The sequence below is a fragment of the Mesoplodon mirus genome (assembly GCF_964341445.2).
Source record: "Mesoplodon mirus genome assembly, chromosome: X".
Taxonomy (NCBI): domain Eukaryota; kingdom Metazoa; phylum Chordata; class Mammalia; order Artiodactyla; family Ziphiidae; genus Mesoplodon; species Mesoplodon mirus.
Window position 1 is genome coordinate 43,297,164 of NC_138981.1, and position 25,531 is coordinate 43,322,694.

Genomic DNA, 25,531 nt, shown 5'->3' on the forward strand with positions numbered 1-25,531 from the left:
ATCTTAAAATGCCACAACAATGCCACAGAATGGAGGCGTGGACATGCTATTAGGTGATTCCACTTCCAAAGTTAAAAAGAAAGCACAAAAGGGTATAAAGTGATGTCTCCCTCCCACCCCTATGCCCCACCCACCTAGTTCCTCCCCCACAAGGAAACCAATGGTACTAGTCTATTGCATGTCCTTCCAGAGATATTTTACAACTACACCAGCAAATACATATATCATCACATTTTAATATATTACTATATATTAATACATTGTGTCATATATATATATCACAACTTATTTTAAATATTAAAGCCTTCCCTCTCAAAGTACAACTTAAATATTTTTAAAGTGGCAGGAATTAGATTTTTTTTAATTTCAAAGTAAAGAGTTGAAATTCGCAGCTGAACTCTTTTCACTCATGAAAACTTACGAACGTTTAAAAGTTAAATTGGTCACCTCCATAAATTAAGTTGTGCACCCAGCACACAGCAGATACTTAACAAATGTTTCCTTAGATCTTTTTGTCCTTTATTACTCAGAGGCAACAGGACAGTTACTCATTTCCTCTATTGATATCAAGAAGTGAAATCTGCTTTCTTACTATTAAGAAAGAGAAGTCCTGAAATCTGTACTGCATTCACGTAAGTATTCAAAGATTTTCATACCGAATTTTAATCAGAATCCCTATCCCAATAGTCTAAGTATATATTGGCTAGTTAGCTTGTCAAATGACTTTAGAATTCAGATTTGGGGGTGGGGGGGACTTGAAACAGAAGACTAAATATCCCTGAGAAAAAGAGAAATATTTTCTCTCAATTATAGGCAACCCACACCAAAATATTAATATTTGGCAGAACCTAGGACATCTCACATTGACAAACAAATTTCTCAGTGCATTTCAAAGTAAGATTAAAAAACCCAAAGACACAGAACAAAATTACAGAGAATGCTATGAGAGGATGCTGCCTTTTCTGAACATCATCAATTAAACCAGATTTCCCCAAGACAAAATGAAACAGTACACTGGTAGCACAATCCCAATGACTAAAAGATTGAGATGGGTTTAAAAAGTACATATCCACAAAGGAAAATTCCACTGTTGTTTTCAAGCCTTAAGGTAAAGGTGACTGAGCTGCTAAGAACATGGAGTACTCCTCAGAAAATCCATTTTTAAATCCCATTTCCATGCACTTGAGCATGTATTTACGAGCCTGTCAAATCTACCTTTTAAAAGCATTTCACACTGTACTTTAATGAATTGGATCTAAGGGCTATAAAATAAAAATATTTTCATGGCTATCTATATACATATAAAGGCAATGTTCATTTGCACTATGGCAGAGTCAATCGCCTGAAATGACAACATGCTTCAACTCCCCACTCTGCTACCTGCTCAGGAAAACTTCGAGCTTACCTGCAGCCTGGGCATCAGTCGTCACCGACTGACACAAACCACAAAGCTAAAGAACGGCCAGGTTTGTGTTCACACCTATAATTTGCAATAACCAAACTCAGTTTTAGATCTGGTCCTGTTTCAATTCAAGACCTGTTTAGGCCACTACCTCTTTAAAACTAGAGGGCTCCCTGATAGTACTTCATAACCTTGGTGGCCATGAGCCTGGGTTGTCAACAGTCAAGAACCATGAGAAGCAAGGCCCAGGGCCAAGGGTAATTGTCACATTAAAGATTAAGGCGTCTGCTTTCCATTCTCTATCAGGGAACCCTGAATGGAAATTGAGTGGAGAGGTCCCTCCAGTATAAGGGATGAAGTCAAATGTTCCCTACTGGGAACAGTCGTGAAGTGGGCTCATCTATTTCACATGATGATGCTAACCCGGGCCTTATCTCCACTGAATTAAATTCAAAAAGAGAATACTTGGTTCCAGTTTGGAGTCATGTCATGGTGGGCGGGGGTGGGGCGGAGGGGGGCATGGCGGGGGAAGAGGGATGATTCAGATTGTGGCTGACATCCATGTAGTAACGGAAGATTTGTGCTGACCACTGTGCATGTAAAACACCGTGTGCCATTGAATCCAGAACAGGATGGTGGCATTAGCCCACCTTTCACAACAAAAGAAGGCTGACTCCAGAATTAAAACCACTACTTTTCCTCTTCATACACCCTCAAATGTATCTTCGAAGTCGCGTCCTTCTCACAATCTGAGGAATAGGAAAGCCCCTCTTAGCTTAGAGAAGGCAAGTAACTGGGTATAACTTCCCACCTGGACATAAGGGTGGGAGGCGTGCCCATCTCCCCGACTAGGCCCGCCATGGCGGTGCACCACTTTTAAGTCCTGGACCACGCTCACCTTTCACAGTGCTTCAAGCTTCGACTTTATTCACAGGAGATCCGGGAACACAGATGTCAGAAGTGGGCGCCCACCCAGGCTGACCATGGACGCGGCGGCATCCACCAAGCCCCGTCAGCCGCTACCCAAGCCGAGGAACGCTCAGCCTTCGCCCCACCCTCACGGTGGCCTGCTTCCTGGGGCGGTGCGGTCCCTGGGAGGTCACCCACCTCCCGCCACCGCACACACCCTGTGGAGCTGAACTGGGGCGGGGGCGCGAGAGGGGGCGAAGCTGAGACAGAACCGACCGGACAGAACCAGGCCACCCCGGTGCCTTTCATTTTCCCGGTTCCCCCTGAAGAAACGTCGAAATGGAGTGGAATTCTTTTTCATGGTAATAGGGAGCCCGAAAATGCAGACAGTTGACCTTGGGAACCAAGACCGTCGCAGCGGGAAACGGAAAAGAAACGAAACACGTTGGCAAGTGAAGGGGGTGCACAAGGCGGCGACGGGGGGCGGGGGAGAGCGCAGCAGCCCGGGCGGCCGAGGGGAGTCGGGGACGGTGGGCGCGGGTACGGGGTGCTCACCGTAGATCATGGCCAGCCCGGTCTCGTGCAGGAAGCGCACCCGGCGGTGCTTGAAGAGCCAGATGGTGAGGATGGTGAGCGTGAGCAGCAGGATGAAGGTGAGCAGGCTCACGCTGTCCTGCCGGTGGCTCTCCTCCGCCTCCTTCTCCGTGGCGAGCTCCTCCATGGCGCTGCTGTCCTCGGCCGCCGCCCCAGAGGAGGAGGCCGAGGCCGCCGCGCGTAGCCCCCGACCCAGCAGCAGCGGGAGCAGTGGCAGCAGCAGCAGCCGCGGTGGCAGCGCCCGAACCACCCGCTCCGGGCCGAGGCGTGCCGCGTCACCAGGCTCCATGGCCCCTGCGCCGCCCGCGCGCCTCCTGCGCGCTGGGACCGGCAGCCCGCGCCGTCGGCGGCTTCCCGTGGCGCCGCCGACCTGCCCGAGTGGCCGCTGAAGCCGCAGCTCCTCCTCCCGCTCGCGCCGGGGCCGGGGCCGCGCCGGGAGCCGCGCTGGGGGAGGGGCGCGCGCAGTGCGCAGGATCCCCAAGCACCGCCCCCCGCCCGCGCACCTGTCCGGCCCCCGGTTGCGCGCGCCCGCCCCGCCGCCTCCCCAGCGGGGTCGCCCGTCGCCCTCCAGCCTGCGGGCGGGGCCGCTGGCCCCTCGCCTTCTGCGCTCCTCGCCCGGTCCCGGCGTACCTGGCCAGGCCGTCTGGGCTCGCGGGGCCACTTCCTGGGCACTCGCCGCCGCGCTTCGTAAACGGGACGCCAGAGGTCGCCCGTGCCTGGCAGGAGCATCCTCTTGGATGTGCGGTCTCGAGTCTTGTGTCTGGGACCACTCGAAGTATTTGATCTCCTGCCAGTGTGTAGCCGCCCTGGGCCCAGTAAAGTGGGGACTCTGGAGAAGCCGAAGAGCCTCGAAGCCACGTTACCCCCTACACCTCTCTTCCCACGTCTCTCAGAGTGCCTTCCAGCATTCCGGGCTTCCCAGAATCCGCCAGGCTTCGTTCAAACCTCGGCTTTAGCCTGACCCAAAGTGAGGACCGATAAGGGGTTGAAATGAGGGAAGAGCGTTAAAATAGCACCTTTACCACTTGGCAAGTAGACTGACTTCTTATTCTGGACTGTGTAACTAACCCTCAGGGGGAAGCGGGTTGAACCAGAAGGAACTGGACACTTGCCATTCCAGGTAGATGAGCAGCGGGTGTTTGGGGAGGGGCAACTACCCTAGTGGCCCTTTTATGTTGACCTGTTGGTAGCCCAGGGAGTTTTTGGTGATTCTTAAGACCGGGCCCAGGTCTGGAAAAAAAAAATCGTAAAGTGGACTCTAAATGATAAAGCCTCTTGGAACAAATCCTCAGGAGCAAGAATTTTCAATCTACCTTGTTCCTCTGGTCAAGGAAGAAAAGAGAGATTGAGTTAATCACTGAAATCTCAGCGCCTAGCACTGTGCTCATAAGCGTTTATTGAACCACTCTGAAATCCGTACCAACTGTCCAAGTTTTGTCTCCCAGAGGAGTCTGCATTTTTAAGAGGATTCATTGAACAGAGCAATGCTTAACTAAAAGGAGTAGTAATAGGGTAGAGATGGTATTAGGTAGGAAAGATATGTGGAGCACTGCAGACTTCCTGGATCCCCTCTAGGTGAGCACGCTGCCAAGGCTACCCAGTACCTTCTTTGCAGCAGGGGAATCTCTTCATCTAGATTTTAGCTAGCATCTCTCCCCGTTCCTCCAGACTGTCACACAGCCCCTACAAAATCAATATACCTTGAAGTTCCTTGCAGGTTCCCAATGAAACTGCAAACACTAAAAATGTGGATAGTCACAGAGAAAGTTAACCAATGGGAAAACTTGATCTAAGTTCTGGAGACTCACTAAAAGCCATGTTTGCTGAAAATCTAATTTCTGGAGAGTCACTAAAAGCCATGTTCACTGAGCATAAATATTTAATATCACAGCCTCTTGGATTCCCAAAAGTCAAGGGAAAAGCTTCTCTCTATAGGTAACACTGAGGACAACTCAGGAGCTACCTTAAAAGTACAGATTTCTGGGCTTCCCTGGTGGCACAGTGGTTGAGAGTCCGCCTGCCGATGCAGAGGACACGGGTTCGCGCCCCGGTCTGGGAAGATCCCACATGCCGTGGAGCAGCTAGGCCTGTGAGCCATGGCCGCTGAGCCTGCGCGTCCGGAGCCTGTGCTGCGCAACGGGAGAGGCCACAACAGTGAGAGGCCCGCGTACCGCAAAAAAAAAAAAGGAAAGATTTCTTAGTACTTATGGCAGGTCGTGTTTTCCAAAAGCGCCAGAAACCGTGTTTCCAATCCCACATGTTCTTCCAGAACTTTGCCACTCCCGCATTAAGAGGTGGCATCTATGTCCACCACCCCTTGAACCTCGGTAGACCCTTACGACTGCCTGAAAGAATAGAATGTAGTAACTTGTAAATCTATGTCATAAAAGGCAATCGGGTTCCTGCCTGGCTCACTCTTAATGCTCTTGCTCTCCACTCACTTTGGAGCCCTGAGCTTCCATGTAAGAAATCTAGACCATAATGAGATATCACCTCACACCTGTCAGAATGGCTATTATCAAAAAGACAAGAGATAATTAATGCTGGTGAGGATGCGGAGAAAAGGGAACCCTTGTGCACTGTTGGTGGAGTGTAAATTGGTGCTGCTACTATGAAAAACAGTACTGAGGGTCCTCAAAAAACTAAAAATAGGACTATCATATGATCCAGCAATCCCACTCCTGGGTATATATCCAAAGAAATTGAAATCAGGATCTCATCAAGATATCTGTGCTCCCATGTTCATTGCAGTATTACTCACAATAGCCAAGATATGGAAACAACTTAGGTGTCTGTCAACAGATGAACGGATAAAGAAGACGTGGTATATACATACACCGTGGAATATTATTCAGCCATGAGAAAGAAGGAAATCCTGCCATTTGCAAAAACACGGATGGACCTTGAGGGTGTTATGCTAACTGAAATAAGTCAGAGAGAGAAAAACAAATACTGTATGATCTTACTTATATGTAGAATCTAAAAAAACCAAATTGATAGAAACAGAGAGTAGAGTGGTGGTTACCAGGGGCTGGGGGGTGGAAGAGACGGAGAGATGTTGGTCAAAGAGTACATACTTCCAGCTATAAGATAAACAAGTTCTGGGAATCTAATGTACAGCATGGTGGTTATAGATAATAATACTGTACTATATACTTGAAAGTTGCTAAAAGAGTAGAGCTTAAATGTTCTCACCACAAAAAAAGCAATGGTAATTATGTGACAGGATGGAGGCATCAGCTAATGCTATGGTGGTAATCATATTGCAATATATATGTGTATCAAATCAACATGTTGTATTCCTTAAACTTACACAATGTTATATGTCAGTCATACCTCAATAAAGCTGGAAAAAAAAGAAATCTATCTATCTTGAAGGTTCCACGCTGGAGAAACCATGGAGAGACCACATAGCAGTAGAGACAGACACCACAGAAGCCAAACTTTTTGAATGTTCCCAGACCAAATGCCACACACATGAATGAGTGAGCCTTCAGATATCTCATTCCCAGATACTATTTTACTGTAAACACATGAGAGACCGCCCCCCACAAGGAAGAACCACTTAGCTGAGCCTAATCAATACCTGAATCTATGAGATAATAATAACATAATTTATGTTATCTTAAGCTACTAAGTTTGAGGGTGATTTCTCCCATAGCAATAGATAACCAGAAGAGTATAGTATATACTCTTTATAGTATAAAGTGGTTGCCTCAGGTAGAGTATGAAAAGATTAGTCCCAGCTATTCACAAATATACACCAAAGAAAACACTCCATTATCTATATATATTTATATATGAAAACAAATGTATATGATACAAGGGTTATGATTCCAGTTAACACAGAATAATCACACTCAACCCATTCTCTCCCACTGAATGCAACTATAAAACCTGAACAGAATGCATGGAGCAGCTATTTGAGGACTCTAAAAAATGCATTGTACCAGGTAATTTGAGGAAAAACACCCGAATTTGAAGTAAAACAACTGGCAGCGAGTTTACAATTTTTTTCCCTCCGGTAGCCACTGGACTGGACTCAAGGCAGCCCAAAACCCAGTAGGGGGCATTGACATGGACAGAAAGCACAACAGGACGAGCAAGAAATAGATCTCCTAATGTTCAGAGAAAATAGCAAAGTACCATTTTTTCTTTTCTCCAATCTCTCACACCCTAGCCAATAGGCAATCCCCCTATTACAGCTGAATCAACTGTGACAATGGAGGGAGCAGTGCTCTCAAGTGCCTAAAATGACAAGGGAGGGGAGATCTTTCCTCTGATTGGAGTAGCTATGGTCCCAAGCCAGTGGGGCAACCCCCTATTTATATATATTTTTCTCTCTCTGCCCTCCTACTACTTGGCCCCAGACATGAGTGAAGTTGCAGGAAGTGCACGGCAGAGAGGAGTAAATAAAGACTCAGATTTCTTGCCAAAGAATTGAAAAGGGGAACTCCAAGGAGTAGCAAAGTAACAGGGAGATTATGCAGAGGGAGTTGCTTGGGAAAACAACCCTATCACATTGTTTTATGAGCTCCTAGATTCACCCCAACCTGCATGTGGATCTGATCTTACATAGCATACCAAGACTGTGGTAATTGAACTAAGAAACAGATCACCACCCAGATCCTAGACTAGCCACTGGTTAAAACACATGTGGGACAGATCTAAATAGCACTGTAAAACTTTTGAAAACCGAATTGACCTTGGAGCCATGATCCACAAAAGGCAGGTCAGAACTTACGATCTGGACCCTACCAAGTTGACTACAAGCTAAAACAAAAATATGAATATTCCTCCATGGGATTAAAACAAGATATAAAGCCCCATAACATAATAATTAAAATGTCCAGACTATAGCCCAAAATTATTTAGCACATGAAGAACCGTAAGAATCTCAACTATTGATTGCTTATTGAAAAGGCGTTCAATAGACACCAGTGCTGAGATGACACATGACATAGCTATTGGAATTATCTAAAAAAGACTTTAAAGCAGCTATTATAAAAGTACTCCAACAATCGCTTCTCCACTTTTTGGCTAAGATCAAGTGTAAAAATGCTCCAGCAATTTAAAGCAAACAGTCTTGAAATGAATATAAAGACAGAAAATCTCAGCAAAGGAGTAAACAATAAAGGAAGAGCCAAACTGAAACGTTATAACTGAAAAATATAATAACTGAAATTTTAAAGGTGACTAAATGGGCTCAGTAGCAGAATGAAGGTGAGTCAGTAAATTTGAAGACAGATCAATAGAAATTATCCAACTTGAACAACAGAGGAAAATTTGAGAAATAAATTAATATAGCCACAAAGACCTGTAGGATAATAACAAAAGGTCTAACATTCATGTGTTTGGAGTCCTAGGACAGGAAAAAGAGTGTGATACAGAAAAGAAAAATATGTGAGCATATAATAACTAAAAACATTCCAAAGTTAGCAAAAGAAATAAACCTGCAGATTCAAGAACCCCAGCAAAGTTCAAACAGGGCAAACTCAAAAGAATCAATGTCCACACATATTATATTCAAACTTTTGAAAAGAAAGACAAAGAAAATACATTGAAAGCAGAAAAATAACAAATTACATTTAGAATAATAACAATTCAAATGACTATGGATTTCTCATCAGAAACCAAGGTGGTCATAAGGAAGTGCAGAACATTTTTAAAGTGCCGAAAGAACTGTCAACCCCAAATAATATATCCAGCAAAAATAGCTTTCAGGAGTAACAGTGAAATAAAGACATTCTCCAAAGCAGGAAAACTGAGAGAATCCATTGACAGCAGACCTGCTATAAAAGGATGGCTAAGAGAAGTTCTTCTCTTTAAAATAGGCTTTTTGAAAACAAAAATTATAACATGATCTAATGGGTTTTTCAATATATGTGGATGTAATACACAAACAACCATAACATAAAGGGGTAAGGGGATAAAGGGACCTATATGTTAGTATGGTTTCTATATTCCACTTGAATTGGTAAAATATTGATTCTAGGTAGATTGTAAAAACTTAAGTATGTATTTTGTATCCCCTAGAATATACAAAGAGATAAAAATTTTAATAACACAATAGATGAATTAAATGGAATACTAAAACGTGTTCAAAGGAACCCAAAAATAGGCAGGAAAGGGGAAATGGAGTAACAAAAATCAGAGAGAACAAAAGAAAACAAATAATAAAATGGTAGACATAAATCCAAACATATCAATAACTACATTAAAGGTAAATGGTCTATACAAATCAATTAAGAGAGAATGTCATAATGGATAAAAAACAAGACCCCAAAATAAGTGCCTAGAAATTCACTTCAAGTGCAGAAGCCAGCAAAGAGCAAGACAGCGGTGGCCTTGGAGTGGAATCGGGCCCGAGGAAGGGCCACTGGTTTATCACACCCAAGAAGGCAAGCATGGTGCAGCAGCAAAAGCTTGAGAAAAACCTAGCGGTCAGGATCTGGAAGAACATCAAACATGATGTGATGAAAGCCAGCACCAGGCTGCCCGAGAACCTGGCACTGTTGAAGACCCTCACCAAGAAGGCGGCAGCCTTCTCCTCCACCAAGACACCTTCCTAAGGATGCTGCCCCAGTAGAGGCCATCACCGCAATCCCCTCCTCTGTGCTCAGACCTATACAGGTAATTCCATACAGAGGAGGGGGCTTGCTCTGCAGAGCCTTGGGTTGCGCCTTGAACTTTAGTGGGGGCCTGGCCCGTGAGCAAGTGATCAGCAGGTCCGAAGTACACTGGTTGGCTTCCCAGAGTGCTGAGGACTCCACACAGGCCAAGGCCAGGAGGATGCCTTCAGCCACTTCCTATGTCCACCCTCCCCCTCCCCACATCCTTTCTCCACTGGTTTAACCCAGGGCAATAAACCTGACTTTGTCATTCAGAAAAGAAAGGAAGAAGTTCACTTCAAATATCCTGACATAGGTAGGTTTAAAGTAAAAGGATGGAAACATATATACCATGTAAACATGAATAACAGAAAGCTGGAGTGACTTTATTAATATCAGACTTAGACTTCCCAGCAAAGAAAATTACTAAGAACGAAGAGGGACATTACATAACAGTAACTGATCTATACACCAAGAAGACGTTACAATCTGCACTGGTTTTCTATTGCTGTGTAACAAATTACCCACAAACTGAGTGACTTAAAACAATGCACATCTGTTATCTGACAGATTTTGTAGGTCAGAAATCAGGGCACAGCTTAACTAAGTTCTCTGCTTCAGGTGCCTACAACCTAAGTATCAGCTAAGGGTGCAGTCTCATCATAAGCTTGACTGGGGAAAAATCCCCTTCCAAACTCATCCAGGTTTGGGGCAGAATTCATTTCCTTGCAGCAGTGTAACTAACTAAGGGCCCTAGATTTTTCTTGGCTGTCCTTTGGAAGCCACCCTCAGATATGAGAGGTCACCTGCAGTTCCTAGAGGCTGGCTGAAGCTCCTTGCCATGTGGGTTTCCTCAACATGGCTGCTTACTTCATCAGTCCAACAAAGATAATCTCTCACTCTAGTTTGCTAAAATGGAGTCTTATATAATGTGAAATAATTATGGGAGCGACATTTCATCATCTTTGCCATATAACATGACAATCAAGAGAGTGACATCCCATAACCTTTGCTATATTCTACCCATTAGAAGCAAGTCCCTGGTCCTGCCCCTGCTCAATGGGAGGGTATTACAAAGGCATGAACACCAAGAGGTTAGTTCATTTGGACACACATTCTTAGGGACTGCCCACCACACAGTTCTAGCTATGTGTGTGCATCAAATACCAGAGCTTTAAAATACATGAGGCAAAAGACGATAGAACTGAAAGGAGAAATAAACATGTCCACAATTAGAGTTGGAGATTTCAATACTCCTCTTTCTGTAATAGATAGAACTAATAGAAAATCTGCAAGGATATAGAAGATCTGAACAACACAATCAACCAACTGGATGTAATTGACATTTATGGAACGCTCCACCCAACAACAGCAGAATACACATTGTCTTTAAGTGCACGTGGAACAAAAGTCTGCAATCAGTTTCACTGGGCTAAATTCACTGGGCTAAATTCAGCAAGGCTGGTTCCTTTTGGAGGCTCAAGGGGAAAATCCATTTCCTTGCCTCTTCCAGCTAATGGAGCTGCATTACCTGCCTCATGGTCCTTTCCTCCATCTTCAAAATCAGCAGTGTAGTGTCTTACTTCCATTGCCACATCTCCTACTTCCTCCTTTGACTTTCTTGCCTCCCTTTTTAAAGGACTCTTATAAGTACATATGGGGCCCATTCAGACAATCCAGGTAATCTCCCCATCTCTAGATCTTTAACTTGATCACGTTTGCAGGGTCCCTTTTGCCAGTAGGGTAATATATCCACAGGTTCTGGAAATTAGGACATAGATATAGGAGGTCATAATTCAGCATACCACATATACTTGTTGAATAAATTGAACTCGTAGTAAAAAACATTCCAAAGAAGAATTCTACAGGCCCAGGTGGTTTCACTGGTAAATTCCACTGAAAATTTTTAAGAAGAAATAACACCAATACTACACAATCCCTCGGAGAAAATATAAGAGGACTGAACACTTCTCATTTTATGAGGCCAACATTACCCTGATACCAAAGCTGACAGACAGTTCAAGAAAAGAAAGCTGCAGAACACTATCTCTCATGAACTTAGACATAAAACTCCCCAACAAAGTATTAGCAAATTGAATCTAACAAAAAAAAGAAGTATACATCATAACCAAGTGGTGTTTTTCCTGGGATTGCAAGGCTGGTTTAACATGAGACAATTAATCAATGAAATCTACCATATTAACTATCTAAAGAAAAGCCACATGATCATATTGGTGCAGAGAAAGTATTTGACAAAATTGTTGACTGGTCCATTCATGATAACAACTTTCAGCAAAACAGGAATAAAAGGAAACTTCCTCAACTTGATAAAGACCATGTATAAAAACAAAAACAGGGCTTCCCTGGTGGCGCAGTGGTTGAGAGTCCGCCTGCCGATGCAGGGGACACGGGTTCATGCCCCGGTCCGGGAAGATCCCACACGCCGCGGAGCGGCTGGGCCCGTGAGCCATGGCCGCTGAGCCTGCGTGTCCGGAGCCTGTGCTCCGCAACAGGAGAGGCCACAACAGTGAGAGGCCCGTGTACCGCAAAAAAAAAAACAAAAGACAAACAAACAAAAAACCACTACAGCTAACATCATTCTTAAGGTTAAAGACTGAATTATTTCCCCCTAAGATGAGGAAAGGGCAGGAAGGTCCACTATCACCACTCCTATTCAACAGTGGAGTGAAACTCTTAGTCAGTGCAATAAGGCAGAAAAAAATAACAAAAGGCATACAGATATTGCAAAAAATCACAATATATAAATTTAAATCGAATAGTGAGGAAACAGAGGAACAAAAAACCCAGAAGAAACAAAATGAAAAGGAAGGGGGATAAAAGGAGTTCTCAGAGGATATTAGAAAATTTCTCCTATTCACAGATGGACATCATTGTCTACTTAGAAGATCCCAAGGAATCCATAAAATCCTAGAACTATTGCTATGTACTAGCCATGTGCAATTTGAGGTAACAATTTTTAAATATATCATTCACGATGGTAGAAAATAAAAGAAAATACTTAGATATAAATTTAACAAAACATGTTCAGGATCTATATGCCGAAAACTACAAAACGCTGATGAAAGAAATGAAAGAAGGCCTCAATAAATGGAGAGACATACCATGTTTATGTATCAGAAACCTAGCAAAGATGTTAATTCCCTCCAAACTGATGTACAGATTTAATGCAATTCCAGCCAACATCTATGAAGAAATTTTTGTAAATATAGACAAGGAAAATCTAAAATTAATAGGAACATCAAAGTAACTAGAATAGGCAAAACAAATTTTTAAAAGAAGAATAAAACTGGAGACCCCATACTACCCAATTTAAGAGGACTTATAAAGCTACTATATTAAGTAATAAGGCATAAAGCAATCAAGGCAAGGTATTATTGGCGAAAGAATAGATATATAGATCAATGGAATAGAATAGAGTCCAGACGTAGGTCTACACACAAATATGGTTAATTGATTTTTGACAAAAGTACATAAGCAATTCAATGGAGAAAGTACATTCTTTTCAACAAATGGTTTGAAATAATTAGATATTCATATGCCCAAAAAAATGAACTCAATTTAAAAATGGGCAAAAGACTTTGACACTTCACAAAAGAGGATATGTGGAGGACAAATAATGACATGAAAAGATGTTTAACGTCTGTAGCCATTAGAGAAATGAAAATTAATGCCATGATTACTACCTATTAGAATGGCTTAAGTAAAAAATGCTGACAATACCAAATAAAGTTGAGAAAGCAAAGTACCTAGAACTCTTGTACACTGCAGGTGGAAATGCAAACTGGTATAACCACTCTGGAAAGTAGTTCGGCAGTTCCTTATAAAATTAATATATATTTACCCATAAAAGCAAGCAATCCCACTCCTAGGTATATATCCAAGAGGAATGAAACTTATGTTCATAAAAAACCTATATATATATATAGTTAATCACCACTTTATTTGTAATACCCCTCAAACTGGAAACAACCCATATGTCCTTCAATGCATGAATAAACTCTAGTACATAACACAATGGATTACTACTCAACAATAAAAAGGACTAAACAATTGATATACCTAATAACTTGAATGAATCTCAGAGGCATTATGATGAGTGGCAGTCTCAAAGGTTGCATACTATATGAATCTACTTTTATGACATTCTCTTTTTTCCCATCTTTATTGAGATATAATCAACACATAACATTGTAAGTTGAAGTGTACAATGTGTTGATTTGATACATTTATAAATTACAAAATGATTATCACCATAGTGTTAGCTACCACCTCCAACCCTTCACATAGTTTTTAGGACATTCTTGAAAAGACAAAACTATAGTTATGGAGAACAGATCAGTAGTTGCCAGGAGTTAGTAGGAGAAGAAGAGTGTAATTATAAACAGATAGCACAAGGGAGGTTTTTGGGGTGACAGAATTGCTCTGTATCCTGATTGTTGTAGTGGTTATATGAATCTGTATACATGCTAAATTCATACAAGTGTATACTAAAAAATACATTTTACTGTGTGTTGATCTAAATAATTCCTCCACATCATGTGTTAACAAACCCTTTTGTTACCCTTGGACATTCTCCAATTTTATATTGGTTTAAGGAGGTCGTTAAGGCTTTAAGAAGTCCCCTAAACATTTCACAGTATAAGTCAAACCTTTATGCTGTACACTTGAAACTCAGTGATGTATGTCAATTAGATCTCAATGAAACTGGAAACAAATAAAAAGTAAAATAAAAACCATGATTTGGAAAAAAAAAAAGTCCCCTAGAGATATATCCTAAGTTCAGTTGCCCTGAAATGTGGCAGGATGTGGCAGGAAAGGAAAGCTGAACCCTTAAGTCCAGGCACATCCATAGGGTACTATGAAGTCTAAGGGCATAAATCTTAGCATCATGGTGAGGGACCTGTTTTCTAGAATTGGAAATCAAGTGTCCAAAATTAACTCTCTGCTAGGTTTTCACAGATAAGCTGGAGAGTTACTAATTTACTGAGGATTTAATTAAAAAGAAAAAAACACTTCAAATATTTTCAACTAAGGACCCCAGTCTGGTGGAGGATGGTAGCTTCAGGCTGAGCACGAGATTCCTTGAACACCACCCTGTTTCCTCACCACCAACCAATCAGGAGAAAGTCACACACCCTGCAGCCCTCACCCCAAATTTTGCCTATAAAAGCTTCTCCCTGAAAATCATCAGAGGGTTTGGGGGTTTTTGAGCATGAGTCACCCATTCTCCTTGCTTGGCCCTGCAATAAATCATTCTCTGCTCCAAACGCCGACCTTTTGGTTTGTTTGGCCTCACTGTGCATCAGACACACAAACTTGCACTCAGTAACATTACCACAGGGGACTTCCCTGGTGGTCCGGTGGTAAAGAATCTGCCTTACAATGCAGGGGATGTGGGTTCGATCCCTGGTCAGGGAACTAAGATCCCACATGCCATGGGACAACTAAGCCTGCGCCACAACTATTGAGCTCACGCACCTCAACTAGAGAGCCTACATGCTGCAAACTACAGAGCCCACACACTCTGGAACCCGCATGCCACAACTACAGAGCCCACGCACCCTGGAGCCTCCGCACCACAACTAGAGAGGGAAAGCCCACACTCCACAACTAGAGAGAAGCCCGCGTGCCACAATGAAGAGCCCGTGTGCTGTAATGAAAGATCCCATGTGCCTCAAGGAAGATCCTGCATGCCGCAACTAAGATCCGACGCAAACAAAAATAAATTTTAAAATAATAAATTTTAAAAATAAAACAGAATAAAATAAATTACCACAGTAAAATCTAGCCTATACTGGCTAATACGTTTGTGATTTGTCCCCTGCCCACCTCTCTAGATTCATCTCTAACTGTGGACCCTACTCTCTTACTCTTCCCTAAGAGCATCAAGAAAGCTTAATGTCACTGGGCTGCTGCATATGCTGCTCTGTCTGCCTTATAATCATTTTGACCTGACACCTGCTGCCAGTAGTTGAAAGCCCAGTTCAGATGCTACCTATTCCAGGAAGCCTTGTTAATCTAGGTTAGGTCTGTTTCCTATATTTTCCCCTAATACCTTGTGATTAATTGTAATATGACCCTTCCCATGTTGCATCACATTATCTAATTATTTATTGATATCCCACTTTACATTAAGCTCTTTAGAGGCAGAAATTGAGTCTTTTTTGTTGTTGTTGTATTTTTTATTGTTGCTTTTTATATTTATCTCTAGCTAAATAATGCATTGAGCACAATACCTGGTACACAGTAGATGTTCAAAAACATTTGCTGAATAAATGATTAAACATACATAAATAAACCAGATGATTTTTTTTAATGTTTAGCTATATACATATAATACAATTTAACTGGAAGTCACTTTGTGAATTCTATATTTTTCCAAGGTACCTCGTGTGGCTTTTTGATCATCTACTTTATTTAGAATTCATATCTTTTTAGTTATCACTTGCTTTTGTCTAATATATTTTCTGCCCCCTTCTTACTCTCATTGATCTATTTCTATGGAATCCACTTACTTGATTTGTGTCAGTAAATATGTATAGTTAAAATTCAGTGCAGTCTTGGAAAACTGAAAGGATTTAAATATATTTTATGTATTTAATACTATAATACCCTTGTAACATATTCCAAATTAAAGTTACTTTTAAATATAAAAGAAAAGGTTTGGAGGTTTTTTTCAGCTATTTTATAATCCCCAAATTACAGTGCTCCACTTTTTCTTCTATTTCCAAAGGCCAAAAATCCCTCCCAATTCAAATTCAGTCTCAGTTCAGATTCTCTTGAAAAAAGGCAAAGTCATTTCTAGACACTCATTGTTTTATGTTTCTTATTAAACACATTGAAATTCCTCTAAATGTGAATCATTTAAGCAAAGCCTTGGGAAACCTCCAGATTCCTTTTAATTATCCTAAAGTAATCTGAAGATAGTTAAGCAAATGCTGGAGAGAATGCCCTTATTATCAAGATGTTTTAAAATTTTTAAAAAGAGCCTATTATGAGCTAAAGATACTCCTCAAAGCTTTTATTAACAGTTCAGGTTTGTCCCTTCTATCTGCCTGCTCCTGTCTCACTACATTAAGCAAAATGTTGGTATTGCATTTTTTAAGCTCCTTTTAGCATCCTCCAAATTTGGGCTTCCACCCAGGGATGGCTGCAGTGCACCACTCTGTGAGTTGATGACAGCTAAGGTCAAATAGCCCCTGGGGAATTTCTGTGGATGTGTTGACTACCACAAGTATAAACAGATGATCCTGTGGATGTGTTGACTACCACAAGTATAAATAGATTATCCTTTCCGTAATGCAAGATGGGCAAAAAGACACAGAGAAGACCCAGGTACCATTACCTGCATGACTGCATGTAACCACCCAGACTACCTGTTTATGATTCGGTAGCCATATTAGAAAAGTGCTGCCTCAGACTCTAGTCAGAGGTTAGCCACAGTATACCTTAGGAGTCCCCTCCACAGACGCCATCCTTCTTCCCATAGTGGTTGTAAACTTTTTCCTCTGACATGTACAGAAAAACTCATCAGTTAAAAGGAACTCATCAGGTTTATTAGAAATACTTTTGCTATAAGTAGCAGAAAATCTGTCTCCCAATGGCTACAGCAAATAGGAGTTCATCTTACTCATATAACAGGAGTTCTCTCTGTAGGAAGCTGCTAGTACAAGTTCAGTGCCTCAAGGATATAAGGACTGCATCTTCACATAGCCCAGCCTTTATGATTGAGAGACAAATACTTCAGGTAAAACCGAGTCCCCCCTAAAACTGAGCTCCCCTGCCAAGTTTATGATTAACTTCTCTATCCAAAACTTTATTCCCTTTCTTGTCACATCCCTGTTCCCCTTAGGATTGAGGAGTATCAAAGAAAAAGGGGGATTGAAACTGAGCAGGACCCTTCAGGGCCTTTCCGGGAACAAAAGCCCCTCTGTATCCCCTATTTCTTGTTTGTAGGAAAAAGGCTTTAGTCTCCTAGGTCTTCCCCAAGTTCCAAAGAGCAGACTTAAGCAGTTACTAATTAAGGAAATGAGGGAACGCAGAAACAAAGAAAAAGCAGTTAAAAAAGAAAAGTAATGATAATTTAAACAATAGTCAGCAATAAAACAGTCCTAGTTCCTCCTCAAGGAATATATATAACAATCTGACACACATCTTTGAGTTGCTCTGCAGGAACTAAGACCCCCTACCCAGTGGAGGATTATGACTCCGTGCTGAGCACAAGCACATAGACCCCAGACTGATTGGAACCAGAAGGTTGAAAACTGACATTCCTGAAACATCACCCTGTTACCTCACCACCAACCAATCAGAAGAAAGTCCACAAGCTGCAACCCTCACCCCAAATGTTGCCTTTAAAACCCCTTCCCTGAAAGCCATCAGGGAGTTCAGGCCTTTTGAGCATGAGCTGCCTGTTCTCCTTGCTTGGTGCCCTGCAATAAATGCTTGTACTTTCCTTCACCTCAACCTGGTGTCAGTAAATTGGCTGTGCTGTGCAGCGGTCAAGCGGACCCAAGTTCAGTTTGGTAAGACAGCTCCAACCATAGGGTCTAGGTTCAGAGCAGGAAGATGGGGGAAGGGCCCCTGCAGCCTCTCTCCTTTTATCAAGAAGGCAAAAGATTTTCTAGACCTATCTCTCTGAGTCCCAGCGTACTTCAGCTTGGTCTCATCACCCGGAGCTTAAGTTACCACCTCTGGCTGCAAGAGAGGCTGACAAAACAAGGAGCGGGATTGTCACAATTGGCTTAGTGCAGTTGTGAGGCTGCTGCTTCATAGAAAATCAAGGATCCATTCATTAGCTACAAAGAGGGTACTTACACCAAGGTCTTGGGACTTGTACCAATGTCTGCCTCAGCAAGAATGTTCAGGAATATTATACCCAATTAAAAGGCCTTTGTTTAGAATGTGCAATGGAGTGGGGCAGGTACCATACCTGCTAAAAGGATTCTCCTCTTGTGTTCAGACATGAGAAAGAAACAAAGTACTGACATATGCTACAATATGCATTAACTTTGCAAACATGCTAAGTTAAGGAAGCCAGACACAAAAAGTCACATACTGTATGATTCCATTCATATGAAATATCCAGAATAGGTAAATCCATAGAGACTGAATGCAGGTTGGTGGTTACCAGGGGTGGGGGAGAAGGGGTACGACGGCAACTGCTTAATGGGTTCAGGTTCCACTGAGGTGATGAAGATGTTTTGGAACTAGAGAGATGATGTTTGCACAACATTGTGAATGCACTAAATGCCACTGAATTGTTCACTTTAAAATGGTTAATTTTATGTTTTGTGAATTTCACTCAATAAAAAAGCGTATTCTGTTGCCTTCTACTGAAAAAATGAATACCAGCTTTATGCAAATAATCTTTGTATAACATTTATTCTTCAGCTCCTACAAACTCATTTTGGCAGTAGTAGTTTCAATAAGAGCCACTGATTTGCAACCAAGGCAGAGATAACTAGTCAGCCTCCAATATCCCCTTCTTCTATCCTTTGCTCCTTAGTAACAGAAACCTAGTCAATGTGCCCAGCAAAAAAGCAAAAACAGAAAGCTATAATTTCCCAGCTTCCCTTGCAGCAAGCTATGGCTATAGGACTAAGTTCTGTTCAGTGAAATGTGAATGGAAGCATTGGGCGGGTCTCCCAGTTGGATCCCAGTTGGATCCTTGGATCCAGTGTATGACCGTTTGTCCTACCTTTTTTTTTTTTTTCTGTCTTCCAGCCTGCAAAACAGACTTGATGGATGAAGCATCACCTGCCAACTTGGACCGTGAAGTGACCTTGAAGATGGAAGCTGTGCTCTGAGTATGGTAGGGCAAAAAGAGAAGAGACTGAAGATACTATACCATTCGTAGACAGCCTAGTTCCAGATTTCCTTTACCTGAGAGAAATGGGAGAGAAAGTTCTATCTTATTATTTGCTAAGGAAGCCAAAGCTTGTTGTTTACAAGCAAACTTAATTGTAACTGATACAGCAGCATAACCTCCTTCAGACAATCCTTCATTCTCTAACTTATTTAAGATCATACAGCCCAGGGCTTCCCTGGTGGCTCAGTGGTTAAGAATCCACCTGACAATGCAGGGGACATGGGTTCAAGCCCTGGTCCAGGAAGATCCCACATGCCATGGAGCAACTAAGCCCATGCACCACAACTACTGAGCCTGCGCTCTAGAGCCCACAAGCCACAACTACTGAGCCGGCGTGCCACAACTACTGAAGCCCGGGTGCATGGAGCCCATGCTCCGCAACAAGAGAAGCCACCGCCATGAGAAGCCCACGCACCGCAATGAAGAGTAACCCAACTAGAGAAAGCCCACACACAGCAATGAAGACCCAACACAGCCAAAAATTAAATAAATAAGTAAATAAATTTATTAAAGAAAAAAAAAGATCATACAGCCCAGAGCGTGAGTAACATACTCCGCTCCAAGGTAAGAATGGACCTGCCTACAGGGCTATGCCTTGTTCCATAACAGGCATTGCTGCCACTTACCTGGTCTGTCTGATAAGAACACTAAGTGTACATTTCTATCAATATACCTCAGAGGTCACAGGTTGGCCAAACCCATTCCGTAAGTACATTTTGTTTGGCCATCACATTTGTTTATTTTATTATTACTACTGTTATTATTTTTTTATTATTTTTGAATTATACTTGAACATGGTAAGGGGGCATGTGCTCTCCAGTTTCCCATAATCCCCTCACTGTATTTTCTCAAGCTGAGTGCTTCACATCTGTACAGAACCTACTGGGCTCCTGAAGGCATTAATGAGAACTGTCCCTGGAAATGATTCATTCAACTTGATACTTAAGAAATAAAGGAAGTGGCGAGAATTAGTCAAGAATGTCTCAGCTTGAAATGATTCACTAACAATGAACTGAAGTCTGAATGTATTGATAGCAGACAATACAAAATATACCCCATGGCTCCAATGTTAATTTCAAATTTCTCTCTATGAAGAGAACGCCTTAGGATGTGATTAGGGAAGCATTTCTGTCTTAGTCCTGTTGAACTTCAATTCCACCGGTGTCAGAGTCTGTTTTCTTGTATCTGGACTTCAGAGATTTTCAGTCTGTCTTTATCAACCGCAGGCAGTTCACAGATCAACTACGTGTCCAGGCTGCTAACTACTGCTGAATAGTTGCTGCTGAATGGATCGTTCAACTCTGGAATGTAAGTTGGTCCTACTTGAATGTAAGTTCTTTGAGGCCAGAAATCATGTCTGCTTTTCTCACTGCAGTCTCCCCAGCACCTAGCACACAGGGCCCGGTGCATAGCAGTCACCTAGGGCTTCGTGTATGGTTTTGCAGGTTGTTTCCTAGAGTGTGTGCCAAGAGGACAGCACATTAGCCAGGACTAAAATCCAGCCCTCCCTGCTCACCAAACTGGCGCCCTGGTGGGGGCTGCTTCCAATTGGGAAGATGAGGGTTTTTCTAACTTGCACAAAGGTCCTCTGGGCTCCCCAAGCTAAGTGAGAAGAGCTACACTTGCCCAGAAAGTGAGCATTTTTGTAATTCACACAGAGGTTTCTTGTGGCGTGGCAGCAGCTCTGGAGGCTCTCAAAAATAAGGGAAATAAGTCAGAGAAAGACAAGTACTGTATGAGGTCATTTATGTATGGAATCTAAAAAATAAAGCAAACTAGTGAATATAACAGAAAAGAAGCAGACTCACAGATGTAGAGAACAAACTAGTGGTTACCAGTGGGGGGGGGAGCAATATAAGGGTGGGGGAGTGGGAAGTACAAACTATTGGGTGTAAGATAGGCTCAAGGATGTCTTGTATAACACGGGGGATATAGCCAATATTTTTTAATAACTGTAACTGGAACGTAACCTTTAAAATTGTATTAAAAACTTTTAATTTTTTAAAAAAATAAAATAAAATACAAATAACTTTTAAATAAATAAATGCCCTCCTTCTATGAGCACTTTGTAATTCTGGCCACAGCCCCAGGTGGCCCCAGGAAGGGCAGCATGGGGCTTCCCATTGTTGTGTTTCTGCTCATTCCTATGTGTTTCACTTAGCGGTGGAACAACTTTTAGACTGCATTATGTGGATCTACCATTGATAAACATGTGAGATGAAAAAGAAAACTACTGAAAAGCTATGTCCCAAAGGAACTTTCTGGGGTGATAATAATATTCTATACCTTGAATGTAGTTTGGGTTACACAGGTGTATGCTTTTTTCAAAACTCATGAAATGGTCCACTTAAGATGCATGCATTTTAATGTATGTAGTTGTTATCTCAAATGAAAAAATTAACCATCAACAATATTAAACTCCAGTTAACTTTATGCATACTTAAGTACTTAAGAGGAGATGTACTGATATATGCAATGCATCAAAAATAAGATTGATGGATGATGAAGAGATAGATAATGTGATAAATCAAATATAATGAAAAATTAATTATAGAATCTAGATGGAGAGTATATGGGTGTTCACTGTAAAATTCTTTCAAATTTTCTGTGCTTGAAATTTTTCATAATAAAATATCGGGGAGAAAAAAGCTATGCCCCACAGTAGCAGATTGGATTATTGTGCCCACTCTTTACTCTCTCCCCTTATTAACATTATGTCACCACACCCTTTGCTATGTGACTTTTCAGAGACTCCCAGTAAAGTAGGTAGAGTAGATTTCCTTGCCCTATGGGCTTCATCCTTGGTCATGTGACTTGCTTTGGCCAATGAGACAATAGCAAACACAGCATGAGCAGAGGCTCTAAATGTGTTTACTTGGCTTAGCCTGGCATCTTGTGCCTCCACCATCACCATGAAAAGAACATGACCCATGTCGCTGCTGTTATCAGATCTGAACTTAGCCTGCAGCCTGAGGCAGAACTGCCCAAACTAACCCTGAGGCCCATGAGTGAGAAATAAATGCTTGTGTAAGACACTGAACTTTGGGATTGTTTGTTACACAGCATTATCACAGCAGAAACCTAATTACCCATTAGATCCATTCTGTCACAGAGGTTAAATGTTTCCATTGGAGAAATGGCTGTCCTTATCAAAATTCAGTGTCCTAATTTAGTGTCTGTGAGACCTATGGCTATACTGTCCTGGTGAGAGGCTGTGGTGGGGGAGGATTAAGGCTGACTTTGAAGTGTTCTGACCAGGACTGAGGCTAGGGCAGGTGCTTCTAACCAAGGCAAAGGGCACACCTAGAACAAGAGGGTAAATCAGGCCATATTCCCTCAGAATATGCTATATTGTCTCTTTGGTTACATTTTTGAGACAAACTTACATTTTCAGTGAAACAAGTGTACAAGTGTAACCACTCTTTGAAACTGGGTTGTGGAGCTAGTTGGAGTCAGAAGAGACTTTAAGGAAGATCTGTATTTACCTAATTGTACAGATGAGAAAACTGAGGGATAAATGCAACTGACCTATGCTTACACAGGTAATTGGTGGCAAATCAAGAATGAGAACCCAGGTCTCACTGTGTGATCCAGGTCCCAGACTGGCCTGGAAAAGCATTTAGCTAAATGATAGATTCTGCTTAAGAAAACCATAGGTTCTTACTGAAAACTCAACTGCTGTTTCTTTGCTCACCACTTGAGCCTGATTTGATATTTTAATCCTTTCATTGAAAGGAGCAAGAGCTTCCTTCCTAACAACATTTATTACACACACACTCACCAAGGCAACAAGGATTGGATTCTGAGTGACTGTGCTTGGTGGGGGGCAAACAGAAAGACACAGCTGACCAACTTGAAGTTTAAACTTTCTTACACCCTTGCTACTCAAAGTGTGGTCCGAGGAACGGCAGCATTGGATCCCGCTATAGAATCTTGGGCTCTATCCCAGACCTGAATCAGAATGTGCATTTCAACAGGAATCCCAGAGGATTCAAATGCATATTAAAGTTTGAACCACTGCTCTGTAACCTTTTGCGGTGGTTTTAAAACATGGCCCCAAATTACTTGACTTTCCTCCCATTGAGAGTTGGGGGGTGCTATGGTCTGAATGTTTGTGTCCTCCCCGCAAAGCTCGTATGTTGAAATCCTAATGCCCCAAAATGATGCTATTAGAAGGTGGGGGCTTTGGGAGGTGCTTAAGTCATGAGGGTGGAGCCTTCATGAATGTAATTAGTGCCTTACAAAAGAGACCCCAGAGAGCTCCCTCACCCCTTCCACCACATGAGGATACTACAGAAGGTGCCAGCTATGAACCAGAAAGCTGGCCCTTACCAGAATGTGACTATGCTGGTGCCTTGATCTTGGACTTCTCAGTCTCCAGAACGGTGAGAAATAAAATTTTATTTTGTTTATAAGAAAACCCAATCTGTGATATTTTGTTATAACAGCCTGAATGGACTAAGATAGGAGGGGTCTATGCCCCTCCCATTGATGCTGGGTGAGCCAGTGACTGCTTTAACCAATAGAGTATGGCACAAGTGACGCTGTGTGACTTCTGAGGCTAAGTCATGGTCTACCTTATTCACGGTAATATTCTCTCTTAGAGCCCTGAGCAGACATGTAAAAGTCCCTATCTTGAGGCCCCAGTGCTAGAGAGGCCACATGTAGATGCTCTACTCAACAGTCCCAGCTGAGCCCAGCCTCTGAAGAACCATTTCTGTCAAGGTATCAGGCACATGAGTAGATCTATCTTAGACCCTCCAGCCCATCTGCTTGCTGCACATCATAGAAGGATTGCTGTCAATACCACGTGGAAGAGAAGAATCACCACAATAAACCATAAGAAATGATTGTTGGGTTGTTTTATTTGACCACACCACATGGCATGCAGGATCTTAGTTCCCTGAACCTGTGTCCCCTGCAGTGGAAGTGCAGAATCTTAACCACTGGACTGCCAGGGAAGTCCAAGAAATGATTGTTGTTTTAAGGCAGAAAGTCTTGGGGGTACTTTATTATTCCACAACAGGCAACACAGTCCTCAAGCTTAGCTACACTCTGAACATCCCCCCCTTGAGAATGAATGAATTGGTCAAGGGTACAGCCTGGGCATTGGGATTTTTAAAACCTCCCCAGGTAATTCCATTCCTCAACCATGCTTGAGAAGCCCTACTCTTTAAGGTATTATCATATTATCTTAGATCACTTAACCTTTCTGCACTTAAGTCTCTTGGATTTCATCAACTGAAAATGAGCATAATCACTTTTACACTGAATCACCTGGGTGATTCCAGCTGTCTGCCTGCCCCCTTGCCAGGCAGCTACCTAATCAGCTATATTTCTTTAAGCATATGTGTAGTTTCTCAGTAATCCATGAGGGCCTAATAAATTTCAGTGTTGAGACACGCATTATAGATTGGCTAACTCAAACTCATTTTTCTCCTTGCCTACCTCTGCTATCAAGGCTATAAAAACTAAAAACTCCATTTCCCAATCTCCATTACAGTTAAGCCCTGTGACAAGTACAGATGATTTCTAGTTTCTCTTCTTCCTCTTCCTCCTTTTTCCTGATGGAATGCAGATATGATGGTTAGAGGTACAGCAGTCATTTGCAGCCACAAGTCAAGGAGCATGAGGATGGAGGCCTGCATATTAAGGATACCAGGGCAGAAATCTGGGGATTGCATCTTGCTAATCCTACCAGATGGCTTTATCAGTCTGGGCTGGCTACTATTTATATGATGTAGTAGCCACATTTGACTGTTTAAATTTTAATTAATTAAAAGTCAATAAAATTAAATGTTCAGTCCCTCAATCACATGACAAATTTCAAATCCTCAATAGCTATATGGAGCTAGTGGCTAATGTATTGAACAGCCAGAATTTTAGAACATTTTCATCATCAAGAAAGCTCTACTTGACAGTGTTGACCTAAAGCATCCCTAACGGATACAGTGTGTTTTGAAGGGAGCTCAGAAAAGGAAAGAGAGGTTTTAAAATCATCTTCCAAAGGCAAAATCATGTGTGCTTCCCTACAAAGGCTAGGTTTGTTTCTGACTAAAACTGAAGCTACAGGGTTTTATTTGGTCCTTCTTTTTGCCAAAAACAGTGAATAAAATCATGCTA

At 42.2% G+C, this 25,531-nt stretch overlaps 1 protein-coding gene across 1 annotated transcript in view; it reads right to left on the reverse strand.

Annotated features, from left to right (window-relative positions):
• The window catches only part of SLC9A7 (solute carrier family 9 member A7), a 153,736-nt gene extending 150,467 nt beyond the window's left edge, over window positions 1-3,269 (reverse strand). Inside the window, exon 1 of the mRNA XM_082610009.1 lies at window positions 2,867-3,269. Within this exon, the coding sequence (XP_082466135.1) occupies window positions 2,867-3,194 (328 nt within the window). The 5' untranslated portion in view covers window positions 3,195-3,269. The remainder of the gene's footprint in view (window positions 1-2,866) is intronic.
• Window positions 3,270-25,531: the final 22,262 nt, after the last annotated feature.